Source organism: Oncorhynchus gorbuscha, linkage group LG14 (assembly GCF_021184085.1).
Source record: "Oncorhynchus gorbuscha isolate QuinsamMale2020 ecotype Even-year linkage group LG14, OgorEven_v1.0, whole genome shotgun sequence".
Classification (NCBI taxonomy): domain Eukaryota; kingdom Metazoa; phylum Chordata; class Actinopteri; order Salmoniformes; family Salmonidae; genus Oncorhynchus; species Oncorhynchus gorbuscha.
The window spans coordinates 6082163-6106533 of NC_060186.1; the positions used below are offsets into that span (position 1 = coordinate 6082163).

Sequence of the window (24371 nt, forward strand, 5' to 3'; positions counted from 1 at the left end):
GGTAACATTTGGGGACACACTTTTTTTTTTTTTTTTTTTTTTCAAGTGTCGCCGAGCAACGCTGTGACAAACCTGCTCTCTCACAGAACTCGGGAGCTGTTATCAAAGCTGTTGTTTGCCTCGTCTCTAAACAGACAGGGATGGAATGACTCCTTCCATTCGAAAATATAGATAACACGATAACACTTCTTAATTGGCCAGAGGGCACTGAAGGGCCGCAGCTGTTGACAGAACAAACAAGGAAACATTAGGAGGGAAGGGTCAATTGAATGGGATGGGAGGATGCCAGGAATCTTGTGGATGGAAAAACAGCAATGCTCTGGAGATTCTATTCCGACGATAAGGACCAGGTGGGGCCTATTGGTTTTCACAGAGATAACCATTGGTGCTCTTTGAGACTCCTTTCTCAATACACCTACTTCTCTTATACCCTTTTGTTCTGGACCTGCAACAGACCTTTCTTATGGACAATATGTTCTGACAGCGTTGTCAGGGTGACTGGGGCAGCACAGTCTTCTTAACCTGTTCCTGGTGACAGTCTTCTCCTAGCTGAGCGTCTGAACTGTCCCCTTGAGGTTGCAGTCCCAGAGATCAATATCTAGAGCCGGGGGAAATATTGATCAATTGTCCCATAGCCATTTCTGTTGTGTGACCTTGTCACAGTATCATTATGAGCATGGGTATTAACAGCATGTTAATTAGTTGACTTTATTACAATTTTACTGTGTGTCCCTGAGGGTATTGTCTTGAGAAGACCCTGTTTCACAGTGTTTGTTATCCATTAGTTCTCTCCAAATGCTACTCATGTCATGCTGGTTGCTAGTAGACTGACAAATAACAAGCCACAGATGGCAAACTACAGGTCAGAAAATGGCTTTTTGATCATTCAACTCACACTGTTTTTGACAGGTAGAATGGACTGTGGTCCTGAAACATAAACGGCCTTGATTGCAGTGCACTGAGCTACAGATGAGAAAATAGGGAAGTCAATTATAGCCACTTATGGCTCAGGATTTTACAGTAACAGGCTTGGTATTATACCTGAGGGGCTCAGTAACAGGCTTGGTATTCTACCTGGGGGGCTCAGTAACAGGCTTGGTATTCTACCTGGGGGGCTCAGTAACAGGCTTGGTATTATACCTGAGGGGCTCAGTAACAGGCTTGGTATTATACCTGAGGGGCTCAGTAACAGGCTTGGTATTATACCTGAGGGGCTCAGTAACAGGCTTGGTATTCTACCTGGGGGGCTCAGTAACAGGCTTGGTATTATACCTGAGGGGCTCAGTAACAGGCTTGGTATTCTACCTGAGGGGCTCAGTAACAGGCTTGGTATTCTACCTGAGGGGCTCAGTAACAGGCTTGGTATTCTACCTGAGGGGCTCAGTAACAGGCTTGGTATTCTACCTGAGGGGCTCAGTAACAGGCTTGGTATTCTACCTGGGGGGCTCAGTAACAGGCTTGGTATTATACCTGAGGGGCTCAGTAACAGGCTTGGTATTCTACCTGAGGGGCTCAGTAACAGGCTTGGTATTCTACCTGGGGGGCTCAGTAACAGGCTTGGTATTATACCTGAGGGGCTCAGTAACAGGCTTGGTATTCTACCTGAGGGGCTCAGTAACAGGCTTGGTATTCTACCTGAGGGGCTCAGTAACAGGCTTGGTATTCTACCTGGGGGGCTCAGTAACAGGCTTGGTATTCTACCTGAGGGGCTCAGTAACAGGCTTGGTATTATACCTGAGGGGCTCAGTAACAGGCTTGGTATTCTACCTGAGGGGCTCAGTAACAGGCTTGGTATTCTACCTGAGGGGCTCAGTAACAGGCTTGGTATTCTACCTGGGGGCTCAGTAACAGGCTTGGTATTCTACCTGAGGGGCTCAGTAACAGGCTTGGTATTCTACCTGAGGGGCTCAGTAACAGGCTTGGTATTCTACCTGAGGGGCTCAGTAACAGGCTTGGTATTCTACCTGAGGGGCTCAGTAACAGGCTTGGTATTCTACCTGAGGGGCTCAGTAACAGGCTTGGTATTCTACCTGAGGGGCTCAGTAACAGGCTTGGTATTCTACCTGAGGGGCTCAGTAACAGGCTTGGTATTCTACCTGGGGGCTCAGTAACAGGCTTGGTATTATACCTGAGGGGCTCAGTAACAGGTTTGGTATTCTACCTGGGGGCTCAGTAACAGGCTTGGTATTATACCTGAGGGGCTCAGTAACAGGCTTGGTATTCTACCTGAGGGCTCAGTAACAGGCTTGGTATTCTACCTGAGGGGCTCAGTAACAGGCTTGGTATTCTACCTGAGGGGCTCAGTAACAGGCTTGGTATTCTACCTGAGGGGCTCAGTAACAGGCTTGGTATTCTACCTGAGGGGCTCAGTAACAGGCTTGGTATTCTACCTGAGGGGCTCAGTAACAGGCTTGGTATTATACCTGAGGGGCTCAGTAACAGGCTTGGTATTCTACCTGGGGGGCTCAGTAACAGGCTTGGTATTATACCTGAGGGGCTCAGTAACAGGCTTGGTATTATACCTGAGGGGCTCAGTAACAGGCTTGGTATTATACCTGAGGGGCTCAGTAACAGGCTTGGTATTATACCTGAGGGGCTCAGTAACAGGCTTGGTATTCTACCTGAGGGGCTCAGTAACAGGCTTGGTATTCTACCTGAGGGGCTCAGTAACAGGTTTGGTGTTCTACCTGAGGGGCTCAGTAACAGGCTTGGTGTTCTATCTGAGGGGCTCAGTAACAGGCTTGGTATTCTACCTGAGGGGCTCAGTAACAGGCTTGGTATTTTACCTGAGGTGCTCAGTAACAGGTTTGGTGTTCTACCTGAGGGGCTCAAATGAATTGATTGGCCATACAAGCATTGGAGAAGTCATCTGGCCAGTTTGGTCTTTGTGTCTGGGGAATACGATAGGGCATGTAGAGAGTTTGTCCATCCTCACAGGCAGGGTGAATAGAGACTGGCTTTATTACATTTGTGTGTGTGTTAGTGTCTAGTGTGTGTGTTTATTATGTGGTAGCAGGTGTCTGAGTGCTGTAGCTGGAGTCGCCAGTCAGACGTTCAGGACTATGCCACACACTCACACACTGTGAGAAAGAGAGTGAGCAGGAAGAGAGGGGTGATGTTCATCTGAGCTGTGTTGTTCAAGGAGAAGGGAAAGAGATTTAGGAGAGATACCGTGAGAGGATATACCACGACAGAGCGGCAGGTAGCCTAGCGGGTAAGAGCTTTGGGCCAGTAACCGAAAGGTCGCTGGTTCGAATCCACGAGCCGACCAGGTGAAAAAAATGTGACGATGTGCCCTTGAGCAAGGCACTTAGCCTTATTTGCTTCTGTGGAGTTGCTGTGGATCAGAGTGTCTGCTAAATTATTACAATGTAAATGTAAAAATGAGGAGATACCACACTGAGAAATACACGGTGTACAGAGAGGAGAAAATGAAAGAGAAAAAACAAGAGGGAAAGAGAGGACAGGAGGAGGGAGACTGGTTGGCAGTGAGAAAAGTAGAGCTATTCATTGAAAGAAGGAAAGAGAAAGAGGGTAGGAGTAGGCTAGATAAGATGCAACTCTTCTGTACACTGCTGGTGCATGGAGTAGCAGGGGGAGGGACTGCTGATTCATCAGCGTAGTACTCAGAGCCTCCTCCCCTTGCACTCACTCTCTCACACACAGACAGAAGAGAGAGAGAGAGAGAGAGAGAGAGAGAGAGAGAGAGGGAACAAGGGAGAGGGAGGGAGAAAGCGATAAATTGTGCTGCACTGCTTTGAGTGCCTTGAGACTGAGTTGCTGTGCTTGCTGTGTCCTGTGTGTGTGTCTGGCTGCGGGCGATCAGATCTGAGCATTTCGCGGTCAGCGGCTTCGCCCTGCTTGGCCCCTGCTGATCCCCAGCAGGCCCTCCTTAGGCCCCCCCGGGTTCTCACCGTTCCCATGATGAAGGAGGAGGGAGCCCTGTGCCGTCGCCGCTTCTCAACGTGCGGCACGACCAGCTCGCCGCGGCCCCCACACCCCGACGGACGCAAGCTCATCCGCAACGCTTCTTTCGGGGGCTACAACGAGCTGTCGCCCCTCTCGCTGCCAGGTGGGTGTGGTAGTTGAGGTGGTGTTGGACCCCTCACCCTTCCCCTCCAGTCTGATGAGGAGCCTGCCCTGCCGCGGGCTCTTCCACACCCAGCTAGTTGTAGACTAGCTGTTGCTTTGAGTAGTACCCTCTGTACTGTAGCCAAGTGGCCTGTGTGCTTGTTCCCTATAGAGTCGTAACCCCTAGATACTGGTTGTGGACGGTGACTGTGCTGTTATTTGAAGGTCTATTGTGTTCTAGATGGACACTGAAGAAATATTGGAACTACAGGTACACTGTTGCTGTAGTGGTGTCCCTGTGGCAGAGTTACCTGTGTGCTTGTTCCCTGTAGAGACAGAGTCGTAACCCCAAGATACTGGTTGTGAACTGTGACTGTTATTTCAGATACTCATGTGCAGGAGGTTATTGTTTTCAGTGTACTGTCACAGTATTGGAGCTATTCTCTTGCTTGTCCTTTTTGCGTTGCCTGATGCAGATTCTGATGTTGAACCTGTCATATCTATTTCTTCTTAGAGTTTTGAATTCTTATATTAGACCATACATTTAATACATATTTTCCTTGTATAGAAATGTACTCGGTCATATGCAAACGTATTATATCGTACTCTGTAGCCCGAGTAACTGTGCGCTGCTTTGGAGTGGCCGTCCACCTGAGCGTGAGATCAGCAGAGCTTTCACAGAATGTCAAGTGAAGTGAATTAGACCTAAAGCTTCTGTAGTGAGTGTGATGTTCTTAACCTGTCAGCCTCAGCCTCCCAGCCACCGAGCCGACACAGCCTCCATTCATCTCTGTTGAAGACTGTCTAAGAAGCTCTCTCCCTGCCAGGAGAGGCGCAGGCTTTTCACAAAGATTGCCGATTCACCGGAGACAGCTGGTACAGGCTGGTTGCATTCTCTCTTTCTCTTCAGCCAAATGTAATCTCAATAAAAATAGGTACGTGACGCTATTTCCTTATTATCAACCAACATTACATTTAATCATCAGGCTGTATATAGCTTAACCTATCATAAGTATATCTGCCATTTTGGAGACGATCTCCACACAGTTTCATCAGTAATCCAGCTTCTCTGCCAATAGACCCCCTCCTCTTTTAGGGTTACCTGGGGCTAGCTTCTCTAGCTTCCACAGGAGGTGCCAGTGAGGGGCCAATGACTCAGCAGATTAACCTGGGTGGCGGCCTATTAATAGACCAATCATGTGCACCAAAAAGACAGACAGAAAATATCAGTGTCCTAATAGCTCCTAGCCCACGACCACTCGTTTGAAATATTATCCTCCCCAAAGATGAAGTGGCTTTGTCTGGCCAGCAACACTGGCAGGGTAGCCGAGGAGGATCCGGTCCATGCCGACTGCCAATGAACACTCCCGTGTTTGTGTTGCTGTTGTTGATAGCCGTTGTTTGCAGGCTGAACATGAATTGGTTTTGGAGGTCATGAATGGGGAAATGGAGAAAGGGTGGAATTGCAGTGCTCTGCTAGCTCTGTTGACAACAGAATGGCAGTACGGATTTATTTTTAATGAACCTTTATTTAAGCAGGGAGTCAGGCTGAGACCACAATCTCTTTCGCAGATGATCCCTGCAGCAGATGAGCCCTGCAGCAGATGATCCCTGTAATTTGGATCACTCCTGGGTCAGAGTAACCATTGCAGCACGTCATTACAAAGTCATTACAGGGGATGTATCCCAAATGGCACCCTATTCCCTATTAATTGGTCAAAAGTAGTGCACTATATGGGAATAGGGTGCCATTTGGGAATAGGGTGCCATTTGGGCCATTCTCGCCATGTGATGACAGGCTGCATCGCTTGCTTCCTTAAAGGGGTCATCTGCAGTTCAAACAGTAACAAAGAGGGCACCCCACCACTGTTTTGGTAAGAATGCTGAGGGATGGGGCTGGAGAAATGGAACCACTCTCAAATTCATCGACAGAGCTGTGGATTCAAGGACAGCCCATTCATGAGATCAAAATGATAGTTTTAACTTCTTAGGGTGGGATCGATATAACAACAGCCAGTTGAGTCAAATTCAAAACAACAGAAATCTCATAATTAAAATTCCTCAAACAAACAAGTATCTTATACCATTTTAAAGGTAATATTGTTGTTAATCCCACCACAGTGTCCGATTTCAAATGGGCTTTACAGCGAAAGCACCACAAACGATTATGTTAGGTCAGAGCCAAGCCACAGAAAAACACAGCCACTTTTCCACCCAAAGAGAGGAGTCCCAAAAAGCAGAAATAGAGATACAATTCATCACTAACCTTTGATGATCTTCATCAGATGACATTCATAGGACTTCATGTTACACAATACATGTATGTTTTGTTTGATAAAGTTCATATTTATATTTAAAAAATCTCAGTATACATTGGTGCATTATGTTCAGTAGTTCCAAAAACATCCGGTGATTTTGCAGAGAGTCACATCAATTTACAGAAATACTCATTATAAATGTTGATGAAAATACAAGTGTTATGCATGGAACCTTAGATACACTTCTCCATAATGCAACCGCTGTGTCAGATTTCAAAGAAGCTTTACGGAAAAAGCAAACCATGCAATAATCTGAGAACGGCGCTCAGAGAACAAATACAAATATCCGCCATGTTGGAGTCACCAGATGTCAGAAATAACATTATAAATATTCACTTACCTTTTCGATCTTCATGATCTTCATCCCAGTTCCACAATAAATGTTTGATTTGTTCGATAATGTCCATCATTTATGTCCAAATAGCTACTTTTGTTAGCGCGTTTGGTAAACAAATCAAAACTCACGAAGCACGTTCACTAGTTGCAGACGAAATTTCAAAAAGTTCCGTTACAGTCCGTAGAAACTTGTCAAACGATGTATGGAATCAATCTTTAGGATGTTTTTAACATAAATTTTCAATAATCTTCCAACCGAAGAATTCCTTTGTCTTCAGAAAAGCAAAGGAACGGGAGATACCCCTCATGTGAAATGCGCGTCACCAGTGCGTGACTGCTGGCAGACCTCTGACTTATTCCCCTCTCATTCAGCCCCCCCTTCATTGTAGAAGCATCACACATGTTTCTAAAGACTAAAGACATCTAGTGGAAGCCTTAGGAAGTGAAAAATGACCAAAATCCTACTGTATGGGGGCTGAGTTGAAAATCGACCAACTTCAGATTTCTCAGGTTTTTGCCTGCCACATGAGTTCTGTTATACTCACAGACATCATTCAAACAGTATTAGAACCTTCTGAGTGTATATAATAATATGCATATATTAGCATCTGGGACTGAGGAGCAGGCAATTTACTCTGGGCACCTTATTCATCCAAGCTACTCAATACCCAGCCATAAGAAGTTTTAACCTTGTCTTCTGGCTATACATTAGAACCCAACATCTTATATTTGTGGTTCTGATGGGGTAAGACAGTTGAACTATGCTCATGACGTATTTGTACATTTATATCCTTCAACAATCAATGGACACACATACTCATTCAAGGGTTTTTCTTTACTTTTACATTTATCTACATTGTATAATAATAGTGAAGACGTCAAAACTATTAAGAAACACATGTAATAACCAAACAAGTGGTAAACAAATCAAAATATATTTTATTTTTGAGATTATTCAAAGTAGCTAACCTTTGCCATGATGACAGCTTTGCACACTCTGGGTGTCTTCACTATTATTCTACAATGAAGAAAATAGAACAAATAAATGAGTAGTTGTGTCCAAACTTTTGACGGGTACTGTATATCATTAATCCAGCAGATTTCCTGTTTATTTTCCATTTAGCAAAGGAAATGTGTATTTTAACCCCTCCCACTGTCCTGTGGATGTGGCACAATGACCTCTGATGTTCTGAAGTAAATGGTGCAACAGGTTTTAGGAGCAATACCGGTCGCTTTAAAAACTCCTGAGATTGCTACATGCCTGCCTCCCACTGTAGCACTGCACCATGCTATCCCACTGTAGCACTGCACCACGCTATCCCACTGTAGCACTGCACCACGCTATCCCACTGTAGCACTGCACCACGCTATCCCACTGTAGCACCGCACCACGCTATCCCACTGTAGCACTGCACCACGCTATCCCACTGTAGCACTGCACCACGCTATCCCACTGTAGCACTGCACCACGCTATCCCACTGTAGCACTGCACCACGCTATCCCACTGTAGCACTGCACCACGCTATCCCACTGTAGCACTGCACCACGCTATCCCACTGTAGCACTGCACCACGCTATCCCACTGTAGCACTGCACCACGCTATCCCACTGTAGCACTGCACCACGCTATCCCACTGTAGCACTGCACTACGCTATCCCACTGTAGCACTGCACCACGCTATCCCACTGTAGCACTGCACAACGCTATCCCACTGTAGCACTGCACCACGCTATCCCACTGTAGCACTGCACCACGCTATCCCACTGTAGTACTGCACCACGCTATCCCACTGTAGCACTGCACCACGCTATCCCACTGTAGCACTGCACCACGCTATCCCACTGTAGCACTGCACCACGCTATCCCACTGTAGCACTGCACCACGCTATCCCACTGTAGCACTGCACCACGCTATCCCACTGTAGCACTGCACCACGCTATCCCACTGTAGCACTGCACCATGCTATCCTACTGGACAAAATTAAGAACATGACCATTTTTTCTGTTTGTAATGTGGTTTTCTGATTGAGATTGTCTAATGATGTCATGCAGATTATAGCCAACTGGTCTCTGTTACATCCAGGGAAAGATGGCATATTTAGTTTGTTATCTGGTCAGATTACAACCAGATAGAGATTTATTTTTCTGGTTGTGAAATAGACTGTTTACCAAAAGATGTCTTAATGACATCATTGCAACCACTTTGGCACACAGCTCCGTTCTGCTCCATCCTGCTCCATCCTGCTCCATCCTGCTCCATCCTGCTCCATCCTGCTCCCGTTCTGCTCCATCCTGCTCCCGTTCTGCTCCATCCTGCTCCGTTCTGCTCCATCCTGCTCCCTTTCTGCTCCATCCTGCTCCGTTCTACTCCATCCTGCTCCCGTGCTGCTCCATCCTGCTCCGTGCTGCTCCATCCTGCTCCGTCCTGCTCCATCCTGCTCCGTGCTGCTCCGTCCTGCTCTGTGCTGCTCTGTGCTGCTCCGTGCTGCTCTGTGCTGCTCCATCCTGCTCTGTGCTGCTCCATCCTGCTCCGTGCTGCTCCATCCTGCTCCGTGCTGCTCCATCCTGCTCCGTGCTGCTCCATGCTGCTCTGTGCTGCTCTGTGCTGCTCCAGTTCTGCTCCGTCCTGCTCTGTGCTGCTCCATCCTGCTCTGTGCTGCTCCATCCTGCTCCGTGCTGCTCTGTGCTGCTCCATCCTGCTCCGTGCTGCTCCATCCTGCTCTGTGCTGCTCCATCCTGCTCCCGTTCTGCTCCATCCGGCTCTGTGCTGCTCCATCCTGCTCCGTGCTGCTCTGTGCTGCTCCAACCTGCTCCCGTGCTGCTCCATCCTGCTCCGTGCTGCTCTGTGCTGCTCCATCCTGCTCCCGTTCTGCTCCATCTGGCTCTGTGCTGCTCCAGCCTGCTCCGTGCTGCTCTGTGCTGCTCTATCTACCACCAAAATGGTGGTGGTGACCTTGTTGCCATGGCAAATGTAAAGCAAACAGCATACCTGACTGCACATTGATTTATGCCCACAAAACTCAAAATTGAGGCTTTGTCCTAGTGCGTATAGCAGGTAATGTTTTCACCCTTCCCCAATTGTCGTCAGGCCAGCTGTTGCTAGGGAACCTTTCGGTTCTTCCCGAAAACATGGTGACAGTGTCAGTGTTCATCAAAGCTGTCATTCCGTGTGTGTGTGTGTGTGTGTGTGTGTGTGTGTGTGTGTGTGTGTGTGTGTGTGTGTGTGTGTGTGTGTGTGTGTGTGTGTGTGTGTGTGTGTGTGTGTGTGTGTGTGTGTGTGTGTGTGTACTCCATCCATAGACATGACAAAAACACACACACACACAATGTTCACTTCACTGTCTTATATAATGATCCATCCCTAAAGATCATCATATCTGTTGTTCAGGGTGCAAATACGGTGCCATGCCACCCCCCTCACAGCATCATGGTACGGACCGTCTCACTGGGACTGGATGGAAAAAGGATGTTTTCATTTTTTTATTTTTTATTTCACCTTTATTTAACCAGGTAGGCAAGTTTAGAACAAGTTCTCATTTACAATTGCAACCTGGCCAAGATAAAGCAAAGCAGTTCGACAGATACAACGACACAGAGTTACACATGGAGTAAAACAAACATACAGTCAATAATACAGTATAAACAAGTCTATATACAATGTGAGCAAATGAGGTGAGAAGGGAGGTAAAGGCAAAAAAGGCCATGGTGGCAAAGTAAATACAATATAGCAAGTAAAACACTGGAATGGTAGTTTTGCAATGGAAGAATGTGCAAAGTAGACATAAAAATAATGGGGTGCAAAGGAGCAAAATAAATAAATAAATTAAATACAGTTGGGAAAGAGGTAGTTGTTTGGGCTAAATTATAGGTGGGCTATGTACAGGTGCAGTAATCTGTAAGATGCTCTGACAGTTGGTGCTTAAAGCTAGTGAGGGAGATAAGTGTTTCCAGTTTCAGAGATTTTTGCAGTTCGTTCCAGTCACTGGCAGCAGAGAACTGGAAGGAGAGGCGGCCAAAGAAAGAATTGGTTTTGGGGGTGACCAGAGAGATATACCTGCTGGAGCGTGTGCTACAGGTGGGAGATGCTATGGTGACCAGCGAGCTGAGAAGGGGCGACTTTACCTAGCAGGGTCTTGTAGATGACATGGAGCCAGTGGGTTTGGCGACGAGTATGAAGCGTGGGCCAGCCAACGAGAGCGTACAGGTCGCAATGGTGGGTAGTATATGGGGCTTTGGTGACAAAACGGATTGCACTGTGATAGACTGCATCCAATTTGTTGAGTAGGGTATTGGAGGCTATTTTGTAAATGACATCGCCAAAGTCGAGGATTGGTAGGATGGTCAGTTTTACAAGGGTATGTTTGGCAGCATGAGTGAAGGATGCTTTGTTGCGAAATAGGAAGCCAATTCTAGATTTAACTTTGGATTGGAGATGTTTGATATGGGTCTGGAAGGAGAGTTTACAGTCTAACCAGACACCTAAGTATTTGTAGTTGTCCACGTATTCTAAGTCAGAGCCGTCCAGAGTAGTGATGTTGGACAGGCGGGTAGGTGCAGGTAGCGATCGGTTGAAGAGCATGGATTTAGTTTTACTTGTATTTAAGAGCAATTGGAGGCCACGGAAGGAGAGTTGTATGGCATTGAAGCTTGCCTGGAGGGTTGTTAACACAGTGTCCAAAGAAGGGCCGGAAGTATACAGAATGGTGTCGTCTGCGTAGAGGTGGATCAGGGACTCACCAGCAGCAAGAGCGACCTCATTGATGTATACAGAGAAGAGAGTCGGTCCAAGAATTGAACCCTGTGGCACCCCCATAGAGACTGCCAGAGGTCCGGACAGCAGACCCTCCGATTTGACACACTGAACTCTATCAGAGAAGTAGTTGGTGAACCAGGCGAGGCAATCATTTGAGAAACCAAGGCTGTCGAGTCTGCCGATGAGGATGTGGTGGTTGACAGAATTGAAAGCCTTGGCCAGATCAATGAATACGGCTGCACAGTAATGTTTCTTATCGATGGCGGTTAAGATATCGTTTAGGACCTTGAGCGTGGCTGAGGTGCACCCATGACCAGCTCTGAAACCAGATTGCATAGCAGAGAAGGTATGGTTAGATTCGAAATGGTCGGTAATCTGTTTGTTGACTTGGCTTTCGAAGACCTTAGAAAGGCATGGTAGGATAGATATAGGTCTGTAGCAGTTTGGGTCAAGAGTGTCCCCCCCTTTGAAGAGGGGGATGACCGCAGCTGCTTTCCAATCTTTGGGAATCTCAGACGACACGAAAGAGAGGTTGAACAGGCTAGTAATAGGGGTGGCAACAATTTCGGCAGATAATTTTAGAAAGAAAGGGTCCAGATTGTCTAGCCCGGCTGATTTGTAGGGGTCCAGATTTTTCAGCTCTTTCAGAACATCAGAATGTTTGCGGTTGGTTCTACAGAAACATCTTCATAGGGGTGTTTATATTCACTTTAGTTACGGAGAAGAGGGAACAAAGAACTCTGACTGTTGAAATGTTATTTTGGTTAGCGTTGGTACACCCTCAGTGGGTAGTCAGAAACCACAAGCATCCGTTTTTCAGGGGAAAAGCAGAGAACAGGTGAAGCCTGAGAACTTTTTGCTTCCGGTTTCAGCTGACAAACGACAAACAAACAAATGTCACTGTTGAAAAGCCATTTTGGTTAGCATTGGTTTGTGTTGGTTAGCATTGGCTTTCTTGGTTTCTTGTCAGCCTAAGTTCTAGGTTTATGTAGGGAGAATGTTGAGTGTTTCTTTGGAGGAAAAGCAGAGAGAAATGTGAAGCATAAGACCTTGTCCCCCAAAGATATAATGATCCTATTGTGAATTCATTTATTTTAGCATGTCAATCTTGGTGGGGCAAACTGCCAGCAAAGCCTTTACACAGCACAGCACAACAATAAACAATACATTAATTGCACTACAACGGTGACAAACAGTTCCCACAAACTGTTAGGGCCGACATAAAACTGTCCCAGCAGCAGAGCGTTCTTTTCAGCACCATGGAGTGAATCCTTACCACTGCTACACCTGGCTCTCAGCGGAGCCTTGTCTGGCAGGGAAACAGTTCATTCAGCCTCATTTACTGCCTTTAAAAAAACATAGCTGATATGTGAATGTACAAACTATGGAGTAAGGGGATGATGAGCGGATAAAAGGCCATGTGTAATTTCGATTTTAAGACATTCAATAGCGAGCTAGGACAGACGTAGTCAAAATAACTATTTGTTCAGCCCTTCTGAAATCTGTTGCTGTACATTTCAAAACATGGGCTTATTACAGTATTCTCCCTGTACACCAAGTCAGAACCATAGGATAAATGAAGGGAGCATATCAGCAGACAATGAAAGGTCGTACAATATTCAATGATTACATATCTCTAAAACCGGCTACATGTCACGGACGTGTGGAGAGACGGACCAAGGCGCAGCGTGATTAAAGTTCCACATCTTTATTTTAGTGAAACTTTTCAAACAAAACCAGAAACAAACAACGACCGTGCAGTACTGAGGTGCAACATGCACTAACTCAAAAACAATATTCCACAAACACAGGTGGAAAAACGGCTACCTAAATATGATCCCCAATTAGAGACAACGATTACCAGCTGCCTCTAATTGGGAACCATACCAAGCACACCAACGTAGAAATTTGAAAACTAGAATACCACATAGAAATGATAAACTACAATAACCCCTAGTCACGCCCTGACCTACTACACCAGAGAGAAACAAGGGCTCTCTATGGTCAGGGCGTGACACTACATGTGGATATCCAAGTCAGAACAGTAGGCTGTTGAGGCACTTGGGCACCTAACAGCTTACTACACAACATTCACTTAGTATTACTTTCTTAGCTACAGTATACATATATCCCTGGCGTGTTACATCATTTATGCAGCAACATACAATACATTTTTGGGCTCCCCTTGTTGTGCTGTGCTCACTTGATTAGGAAGGTGGCGCAGCGGTCCTTCGTGGGCAGATTTTGTCATCAAACTTGTAACTCTATGGCAGCACTCAAGGGGCTTGAATTTTTTAAGCTCTACCCGTAGATTTGGCAGTGATTTAGTGTCCCCATGAGTGACAGAACACTAAGCCAATCACAGCACAACTAGAGAATGTTGTGTTGTGTCGTGGCTTTGCTGGCATGCATCGGGAAAAATAAAATAGGGGAGTTTGCCCCACCAATAGAATATAATGGTTTGAAACCTTGAAGGTTTTACTACATATTGTGAGGCATGTCTTGCCTTGCTTCAAAGTTGCCAAAATCCAACCAAACGTGCAGGCAATTATTTTATATAGACTTCCATGTGCCATTGCAACCAGTAGCCTCTTTCTCTCATGTTCTATTGTTTTTCAAAGAAACTTTCTTTCATTGTGCGGTAGCCAAAGACACAATCCTGTTATATTATCAACCCAGGCTGGTTGCCTTTAGATCTCCCCTCTTTCCACATTTCTAACTGATATTTTAATCTCTGCCTCATGAAACCACGTGCATGTGTGGTGTGCTTTTGACTGTTTTCCGCTAATTGCGTTATGGAGGGAACATTCGCACAAAGCTTACTGCGTTTATATATCCCTAACGATCTGTTGCATGAACATCTTTGCTTTTGAACGTTTTTTGGGATGTATCTTAGGCCTACTGGTTGTATGAATTTGGGATCTATCGTCCCACAACGGCCCCAGTCTGTTTAGAATAGGCTATTTCTTTCTCACACAGAACGACAAGCTGACCATTATAATAGATCAACTTTTCCACTATGGGGGATAGTAGACTAACATAGGCAAGTGAGTCAAGTGATCCATTGCTGGTCTTGTTTGCTGAGGAAAAGTAGATATCTTCAAAGTGCACATCAGAATTCGGTAAGAAGGAGGCACGCCGTTGCATCCTGGATCATGTTCTCTTAAGATGAATGATCATAAACGAAATGTGATTTCTGTCGTTCTGAACTCCGTGGGTCGACACCCTAATCAGGTTAGCACCGCACCCAATGCATGTCCGGTAATTTAAAATGCTGCCGGTCAAAAACCCTGACACACACACACACGCGCGCACATGCACACGCACACAAAGATGCCTCATCTGAAACTCCTCAGCCAAATAACCAAACATCCCTCCAACGTCCAATATCCTTAAAGGGAGGTGATATATTAAATGGATTTCATTTGAATGAATAAACATTGTCTGGCCCTGCTAGACAGTTGACTCAACCTATCCAGACAGATAGTCTTCATTTAAAGGGTAGTGGGTTCGATTCCCGGGACCACCCATACGTAGAATGTATGCACACATGACTGTAAGTCGCTTTGGATAAAAGCGTCTGCTAAATGGCATATATTATTATTATTATTATTAACAAGGTAGATGGATGACAGTAAGGTTTACAGAGAGCTTTTTGTCAACCAGTCAGCCATTTCTCTCTAGCACATCTCTTCATAGAGCCTTCAGAATGAGAGCTTTCCAAGTGACACCCTATAACCGATGTATTGCACTGCTTTTTGACCAAAGCTCTATCAAAAGTAGTGCAAAGCCACGACACAACACAACATTCTCTAGTTGTGCTGTGATTGGCTTAGTGTTCTGTCACTCACGGGGACACTAAATCACTGCAAAATCTACGGGTAGAGCTTGAAAATTCAAGCCCCTTGGGTGCTGCCATAGAGTTACAAGTTTGATGACAAAATCTGCCCACGAAGGACCGCTGCGCCACCTTCCTAATCAAGTGCGCACAGCACAACAAGGGGAGCCCAAAAATGTATTGTATGTTGCTGCATAAATGATGTAACATGCCAGGGATATATGTATAATGTAGCTTACTGACTAGCCTTTTATAGGACTAATATAATGTAGACTACTGACTAGCCTTTTATAGGACTAATATAATGTAGCTTACTGACTAGCCTTTTATAGGACTAATATAATGTAGCTTACTGACTAGCCTTTTATAGGACTAATATAATGTAGCTTACTGACTAGCCTTTTTACTAATATAATGACTAGCCTTTTTTAGGACTAATATAATGTAGACTACTGACTAGCCTTTTATAGGACTAATATAATGTAGACTACTGACTAGCCTTTTATAGGACTAATATAATGTAGACTACTGACTAGCCTTTTATAGGACTAATATAATGTAGCTTACTGACTAGCCTTTTATAGGACTAATATAATGTAGACTACTGACTAGCCTTTTATAGGACTAATATAATGTAGACTACTGACTAGCCTTTTATAGGACTAATATAATGTAGACTACTGACTAGCCTTTTATAGGACTAATATAATGTAGACTACTAATATAATGTAGATAGCCTTTTATAAGCCTTTTATAGGACTAATATAATGCCTTTTATAGGACTAATATAATGTAGACTACTGACTAGCCTTTTATAGGACTAATATAATGTAGACTACTGACTAGCCTTTTATAGGACTAATATAATGTAGCCTACTGTGGCTAGCCTTTTATAGGACTAATATAATGTAGACTACTGACTAGCCTTTTATAGGACTAATATAATGTAGACTACTGACTAGCCTTTTATAGGACTAATATAATAACTGACTAGCCTATAGGACTAATATAATGTAGCCTACTGGCCTTTTATAGGACTAATATAATGTAGCTTACTGACTAGCCTTTTATAGGACTAATATAATATAGACTACTGACTAGCCTTTTATAGGACTAATATAATGTACTGACTAGCCTTTTATAGGACTAGCATGTACACTACTGACTAGCCTTTTATAGGACTTGCATGTAGACTACTGACTAGCCTTTTATAGGACTAATATAATGTAGCCTACTGACTAGCCTTTTATAGGACTAGCATGTAGACTACTGACTAGCCTTTTTAGTGAGGACATTTGGTGATACATGACAAGACATCAATATTACCTACTCCCTTAGTGAGGACATTTGATAATACATCAATATTACCCAGTCCCTTATTGAGGACATTTGATAATACATCAATATTACCCAGTCCCTTATTGAGGACATTTGATAATACATCAATATTACCCAGTCCCTTATTGAGGACATTTGATAATACATCAATATTTCCCAGTCCCTTGTTGAGGACATTTGATAATACATCAATATTACCCAGTCCCTTGTTGAGGACATTTGATAAGACATCAATATTACCTAGTCCCTTGTTGAGGACATTTGATAATACATCAATATCACCCAGTCCCTTGTTGAGGACATGATGGTATGTGATCAGTAAAAGGAAAATAAGTGATTGTGCTGATCTTGCATGACCTCACTCACTCACTTTAACACACACACACACACACACACACACACACACACACACACACACACACACACACACACACACACACACACACACACACACACACACACACACACACACACACACACACACACACACACACACACACACACACACACACACACACACACACACACACTGGGTCTTTCTCCGTCCACACCATCCACACTCATCACAGAAGAAAGCCACTGTGGTCAGCACCTCTGGATTTAATGCTTGCTGCTAAACCACAGCTCACTTTAATCTCAGATCCACGTCACACAGACAGACCACACACACCACACCACACACAGACTAGCACGGACATCCCAATTCAGCAATTATTTTAGGACAAACTTCTCCAAAAGCCCAGTCCTAAATCAACTCGATATAGGCCCAGTTCCAAATAAACTTCTAGATATAGGCCCAGTTCCAAATCGACTCCGAGATATAGGCCCAGTCCCAAATCAACTCCTAGATATAGGCCCAGTTCCAAATCAACTCCTAGATATAGGGCCAGTCCCAAATCAACTTCGAGATATAGGCCCAGTCTCAAATCAACTTCTAGATATAGGCCCAGTCCCAAATCAGCTCCAAGATATAGGCCCAGTCCCAAATCAGCTCCAAGATATAGGCCCAGTCCCAAATCAGCTCCAAGATATAGGCCCAGTCCTAAATCAACTCGATATAGGCCCAGTTGCAAATCAACTCGATATAGGCCCAGTTGCAAATCAGCCATTATTTTAGGACAAGGTTCTCCAAAAGAGGGCAAGATATAGGCCCAGTCCCAAATCAACTCAATATAGGCCCAGATCCAAATCAGCTCCTAGATATAGGCCCAGTCCCAAATCAACTCCTAGCTCCCAGCCCATTTCCCCTGATAGATCTGAAAAGATTGGATGGGTGTATGCAACAGGGTTAAAGTGATGTAGGGGCTAGGAATTGAATTGGGATTGTGCTTCCGAGTGGCGCAGTGGTCTAAGGCACTGCATCTCAGTGGTTGAGGTGTCACTACAGAATCCAGGCTGTATCACAACCGGCCGTGATTGGGAGTCCCATAGGGTGGCGCAGAATTGGCCCAGCTTTGGCCGGTGTAGTCCGTCGTTTTAAATAAGAATGTGTTCTTTAACTAACTTGCCTAGTTAAATAAAGTTTAAATAAAATGTAAATAAAAACAAGTTGTTTAAGAGTACTTTAAACAGCACGTCAAATTTTTGAATGGTCTCTTTGTCCTGTTGTCTAAAGGAGAACTCACCAGACCCATTGTCAGTTTGCACAGTAACCAAGCAGCCTTTTCATTTGCCATTAGTTTGTTTGTTGTCGGAGCTTTGTGTTGTAGTTACCAGCCGTTGGTGACTGACAGACGTCATTTTTGCCCGTTTGTAAATGTAGAATCGGTTTGCAAGTTACGACCGGCACTCTGTTCAGAGGTGCTGATTAATCTCGGCCGGTGGATGTTCGACAATCCTAGCGGTCTGTCCATGCCTTTAGTGTGTGTGTGTGTGTGTGAACTGTCCGTCTGCACAATAAGGCAGGCAAGATAGCAGTGAATAGGCTTTGAGTAGCCTGATTACCCAAGAGCCTCTCCTTCAAGCCTAAAAACATATCTCTTCTCTCTCTCTCCCCTTTCTCTGGGTTTTGGTAATGACATGGTGTTCTTGCATAACCAATTTCCTTTTTGAAGATGGAGGAGACAAACCCTAGAGTCTCACTGAGTGTTCCCCGACCCAACCCTAGTGCCCTAGACCATATATTGGAAATAGGAAGGGTCCTTTTAAGTGCACTTGGGGCCACTTATCGACCTTGTCTCCATGGAGATGAGCTTGTTCAGTGGGTTCTGAGGATGTGTGGAGCCTGGAGGAGCCTCTCAAGGGCCCCTCTCCAGTCTGTTGTCTTTTCATCCCACGACATTGTCCCCGGATCTCCACAAAACGAGACATGTTGTTTAAAACGTCCATATATATGACATAGCGTGTTGTTTTTCAAACCCAACAGCAGCTTTTGATTCTGCTTGTGAGGCGATCAGTCTTGTAATAATCATTCTATTTCATAGGCCTAATACATATTGTAATTGTTGACAACCCTCAATAGTAGCTCTTGATTGTGCTGCGTATGTTGAGGTGGTTGTGGTAGGAGATCTCAGGAGACATATCAGGACCATAGTAACATTTGTCAGATGTTACTATGGAATACTGAAGTATAATTACAAGCATTTCATAAGTGTCAAAGGCTTTTATTGATAATTACAAATAGTTGTTGCAAAGAGTCAATATTTGCAGTGTTGACCCTTCTTTTTCAAGACCTCTGCAATCCGCCCTGGCATGCTGTCAATTAACTTCTAGGCTACATCCTGACTGATGGCAGCCCATTCTTGCATAATCAATGCTTGGAGTTTGTCAGAATTTGTGGGTTTTTGTTTGTCCACCCACCTCTTGAGGATTGACCACAAGTTCTCAATGGGATTAAGGTCTGGGGTGTTTCCTGGCCGTGGACCCAAAATATCGATGGTTTGTTCCCCGAGCCACTTAGTTATCACTTTTGCCTTATGGCAAGGTGCTCCATCATGCTGGAAAAGGCATTGTTCATCACCAAACTGTTCCTGGATGGTTTGGAGGAGTTGCTCTCAGAGGATGTGTTGGTACCATTATTTATTCATGGCTGTGAGTGAGCCCACTCCCTTGGCTGAGAAGCAACCCCACACATAAATGGTCTCAGGATGCTTTACTGTTGGCATGACACAGGACTGATGTCTTCTCCAGACAAGCTTTTTTTCCGGATGCCCCAAACAATCGGAGTCCTCAGCAGTCCAATCCCTGTTCCTTTTGTTTTTCCTGGAGAGAAGTGGCTTCTTTGCTGCCATCCTCCAAAAGTCTTCGCCTCACTGTGCGTGCAGATGCACTCACACCTGCCTGCCGCCATTCCTGAGCAAGCTCTGTACTGGTGGTGCCCCGATCCCACAACTTTAGGCGACGCTTCTGGCGCTTGCTTGACTTTCTTGGGCGCCCTGAAGCCTTCTTCACAACAATTGAACCGCTCTTCTTGAAGTTCTTGATGATCTGATTTTTTATTTATTTAGGTGCAATCTTACTGGCAGCAATATCCTTGCCTGTGAAGCCCTTTTTGTGCAAAGCAATGATGACGGCACGCGTTTCCTTGCAGGTAACCATGATTGACAGAGGAAGAAGATTCTAGGCACCACCCTCCTTTTGAAGCTTCCAGTCTGTTATTCGAACTCAATCAGCATGACAGAGTGATCTCCAACCTTGTCCTCGCGAGCACTCACACCTGTGTTAACGAGAGAATCACTGGCATGATGTCAGCTGGTCCTTTTGTGGCAGGGCTGAAATGCAGTGAAAATGTTTTTGGGGGATTCAGTTCATTTGCATGGCAAATGCATGTTTATTGTTTACTCCATGTGTAACTCTGTGTTGTTGTCTGTTCACACTGCTATGCTTTATCTTGGCCAGGTCGCAGTTGTAAATGAAAACTTGTTCTCAATTAGCCTACCTGGTTAAATAGAGGTGAAATAAAATAAAGAGGGACTTTGCAATTAATTGCAATTCATCTGATCACTCTTCATAACATTCTGGAGTATATGCAAATTGCCGTCATACAAACTGAGGCAGCAGACTAATATTTGTGTCATTCTCAATACTTTTGGCCACAACTGTAGAATCCATACCAGAGCATTGGCCTCTGATGCTCAACGTGTCCCTTCTCCACCTGTTAATGACGTAAGGTGCGTTTTACAGCGGGCATTAATTTGACACAGATAAAGACAGGGGCCCTGTCTCTGTTTGTTTTACAGCAGGAGAGCTGCTTCGTGCTGGAGCCCAATGATTTGGAGCTTGTTACCACACTGATTTATCCTTGTAATACAGCAGTGAAGAGATCAGAGCGAGCAGTAAATCTCTCCTCGTAAATTGTAATATATAGCATTGAGCGGTAGCTGTGATACCCTGCTGCTTTCCAGCCCAGGACTACAGTAGGCTATGAATGATTATCTACACCACTGCAGTCCATCTTTAAAAGCTTTAGAATTTCTCACTAATGGACCTTATCACAGAGTAACGGGTTGACTACTTAATAATCCCTTTAGTTTGATGTTTGTCAACCGAAAGGCATTTAGCGATAAATCCCTGAAGAGGACCTGTCAAGTTCGACAGAATCTGTTAATGTCAGATCTCAGATCAGATGTTGACGTTGATCTATGCATTGTTTGGATCCAGGCTGGTTGTTTGAGCAGCTTAACCTTGGATATCTCTCATAGTCGTCTCTTAATGGCTGCAGTGAGTACAGCAGATTGAGAACGTCCTCTCTCTCCTCCTGTTAGTGTTCTGGCAATCTGCTTTGGCACAAACAAGGTCCTATTTCTCTCTGTGTGTGTGTGTGTGTGTGTGTGGTTGGCACCAGGGGGCTGTGTCAATCACAGCTCATTTTCTATCAGATGTTGTCAATCTCACACCAGTGAATCAGAAACAACACTTTAAGACAGCTGTCATACTGATCAGCTTTTCAGACTGCTGAGATCTAGGATGCATCCCTACTCCCTATATAGTGCACTGCATTTTACCAGAGTCATATGGACCCTAAAGAGAATTTGGGACGCAATCCTAATGAATTATTCACAAGCTCCCTTGCCGTGCAACATGCAGGTGATTGAACTCACACATGTGGTGAACACAGTTGAACTTCCCCTACTTTCATCTTAGTGGGAGCATTAGTGGGAACCTGGATTAGAATTAGTGGGCTATAAGGTTATATTATCAGGGCCAGGTGTTTAGCCCCTGACAGAGAAATCCCATGTCATCTCTGAAAGTGCCGTAACTTTCCAAATGCCAATGTATCTTGTGGACTTGGTGAAGCCTGTCTCCTGTGGGCGTCATGTCGCTGTGTGTACCATCTGCATCCTAAAAATCTGGTACCCTGTATATAGTGTGTAGGGAATAGGGTGTGATTTGGGACTTAGCCTGACTATCTGACTCATAAAACCAAACTAGGGCTGGGAACTGACCTCACGATACAATGTTACCACTATACCAAATATCTCCTACATCTGCACATTGATCTGGTATTGGTACTCCCTGTGTATAGCTCCACATTGATCTGGTACTCCCTGTGTATAGCTCCACATTGATCTGGTACTCCCTGTGTATAGCTCCACATTGATCTGGTACTTCCTGTATATAGCTCCACATTGATCTGGTACTCCCTGTGTATAGCTCCACATTGATCTGGTACTCCCTGTGTATAGCTCCACATTGATCTGGTACTCCCTGTGTATAGCTCCACATTGATCTGGTACTGGTACTCCCTGTATATAGCTCCACATTGATCTGGTACTCCCTGTATATAGCTCCACATTGATCTGGTACTCCCTGTATATAGCTCCACATTGATCTGGTACTCCCTGTGTATAGCTCCACATTGATCTGGTACTCCCCGTATATAGCTCCACATTGATCTGGTACTCCCTGTATATAGCTCCACATTGATCTGGTACTGGTACCCTGTGTATAGCTCCACATTGATCTGGTACTGGTACTCCCTGTGTATAGCTCCACATTGATCTGGTACTGGTACTCCCTGTGTATAGCTCCACATTGATCTGGTACTGGTACTCCCTGTGTATAGCTCCACATTGATCTGGTACTCCCTGTGTATAGCTCCACATTGATCTGGTACTGGTACTCCCTGTATATAGCTCCACATTGATCTGGTACTCCCTGTATATAGCTCCACATTGATCTGGTACTCCCTGTGTATAGCTCCACATTGATCTGGTACTCCCCGTATATAGCTCCACATTGATCTGGTACTCCGTGTATAGCTCCACATTGATCTGGTACTCCCTGTATATAGCTCCACATTGATCTGGTACTCCCCATATATAGCTCCACATTGATCTGGTACTTCCTGTATATAGCTCCACATTGATCTGGTACTTCCTGTATATAGCTCCATATTGATCTGGTACTCCCTGTATATAGCTCCACATTGATCTGGTACTCCCTGTATATAGCTCCACGTTGATCTGGTACTCCCTGTGTATAGATCCACGTTGATATGGTACTTCCTGTATATAGCCCCACATTGATCTGGTACTGGTAATACCTGTATATAACTCTACATTGATCTGGTACTGGTACTCCCTGTATATAACTCCTCATTGATCTGGTACTCCCTGTGTGTAGCTCCATTCTTGTGTATTTCTTTATTGTTATAATTTTTTAACTCTGCATCTTCGGGAAAGGTTCGTAAGCAAGTATTTCACTATAAAGTCTACACCAATTGTATTTGGTGCATTTGATTTGATACTTATGTGCAAATACACTACTGGTCAAAGGTTCGAGAACACCTACTTATTCAAGGGTTTTTCTTTATTTTATTGTTTTCTACATCTTAGAGTAATAGTGAAGACATCAAAACTATGAAATAACACATATGGAATCATGTGGTAACCAAAAAAGTGTTAAATATCAAATGTATTTTCATTTGTTTGAGATTCTTCAAAGTAGCCACCCTTTGCCTTGATGACAGCTTTGCATACTCTTGGCATTCTCTCAACCAGCTTCATGAGGTAATCACCTGGAATGCATTTCAATTAACAGGTGTGCCTTTTTAAAATATCATTTGTGTAATGGATTTTCTTTTTAATGCATTTGAGCCAATCAGTTGTGTTGTGACAAGATAGGGGGGTGTACAGAAGATAGCCCTACTAGGTAAAAGACCAAGTCCATATTATGGCAAGAACAGCTCAAATAAGCGAAGAGAAATGACAGTCCAGCATTACTTTAAGATATGAAGGTCAGTTAATACGGGAAATTTCAAGAACTTTGTCAGTTTCTTCAAGTGCCGTCTCAAAAACCATCAAGCGCTATGATGAAACTGGCTCTCATGAGGACCGCCATAGGAATGATCGACACAGAGTTACCTCTGCTGCAGAGGATAATTTCATTAGAGTTACCAGCCTAAGAAATTGCACCCCAAATAAATGTAACAGACACATCTCAACATCAACTGTTCAGAGGAGACTGTGTGAATCAGGCATTCATGATCGAATTACTGCAAAGAAACCACTACCTAAAGGACACCAATAATAAGAAGAGACTTGCTTGGGCCAAGAAACATTAGCAGTGGACATTAGAACGGTGGAAATTTGTCCTTTGGTCTGAGGTCCAAATTGGAGATTTTTGGTTCCAACCGCTGTGTCTTTGTGAGATTCAGTGTGGATGAATGGATGATCTCTGCATGTGAATTTCCCAACGTAAAGCATTAAGGAGAAGGTGTTATGGTGTGGGGATACGCCATCCCATCTGGTTTGCGCATAGTGGGACTATCATTT

At 44.5% G+C, this 24371-nt stretch overlaps 1 protein-coding gene across 1 annotated transcript in view; it reads left to right on the forward strand.

Moving 5' to 3' along the window:
* osbpl8 (oxysterol binding protein-like 8) overlaps positions 1 to 24371 on the forward strand; it is a 96158-nt gene that overhangs the window by 37972 nt on the left and 33815 nt on the right. The window contains 1 exon segment of the mRNA XM_046296849.1: positions 3827 to 4072. Coding sequence (XP_046152805.1) covers positions 3827 to 4072 — 246 coding nt within the window.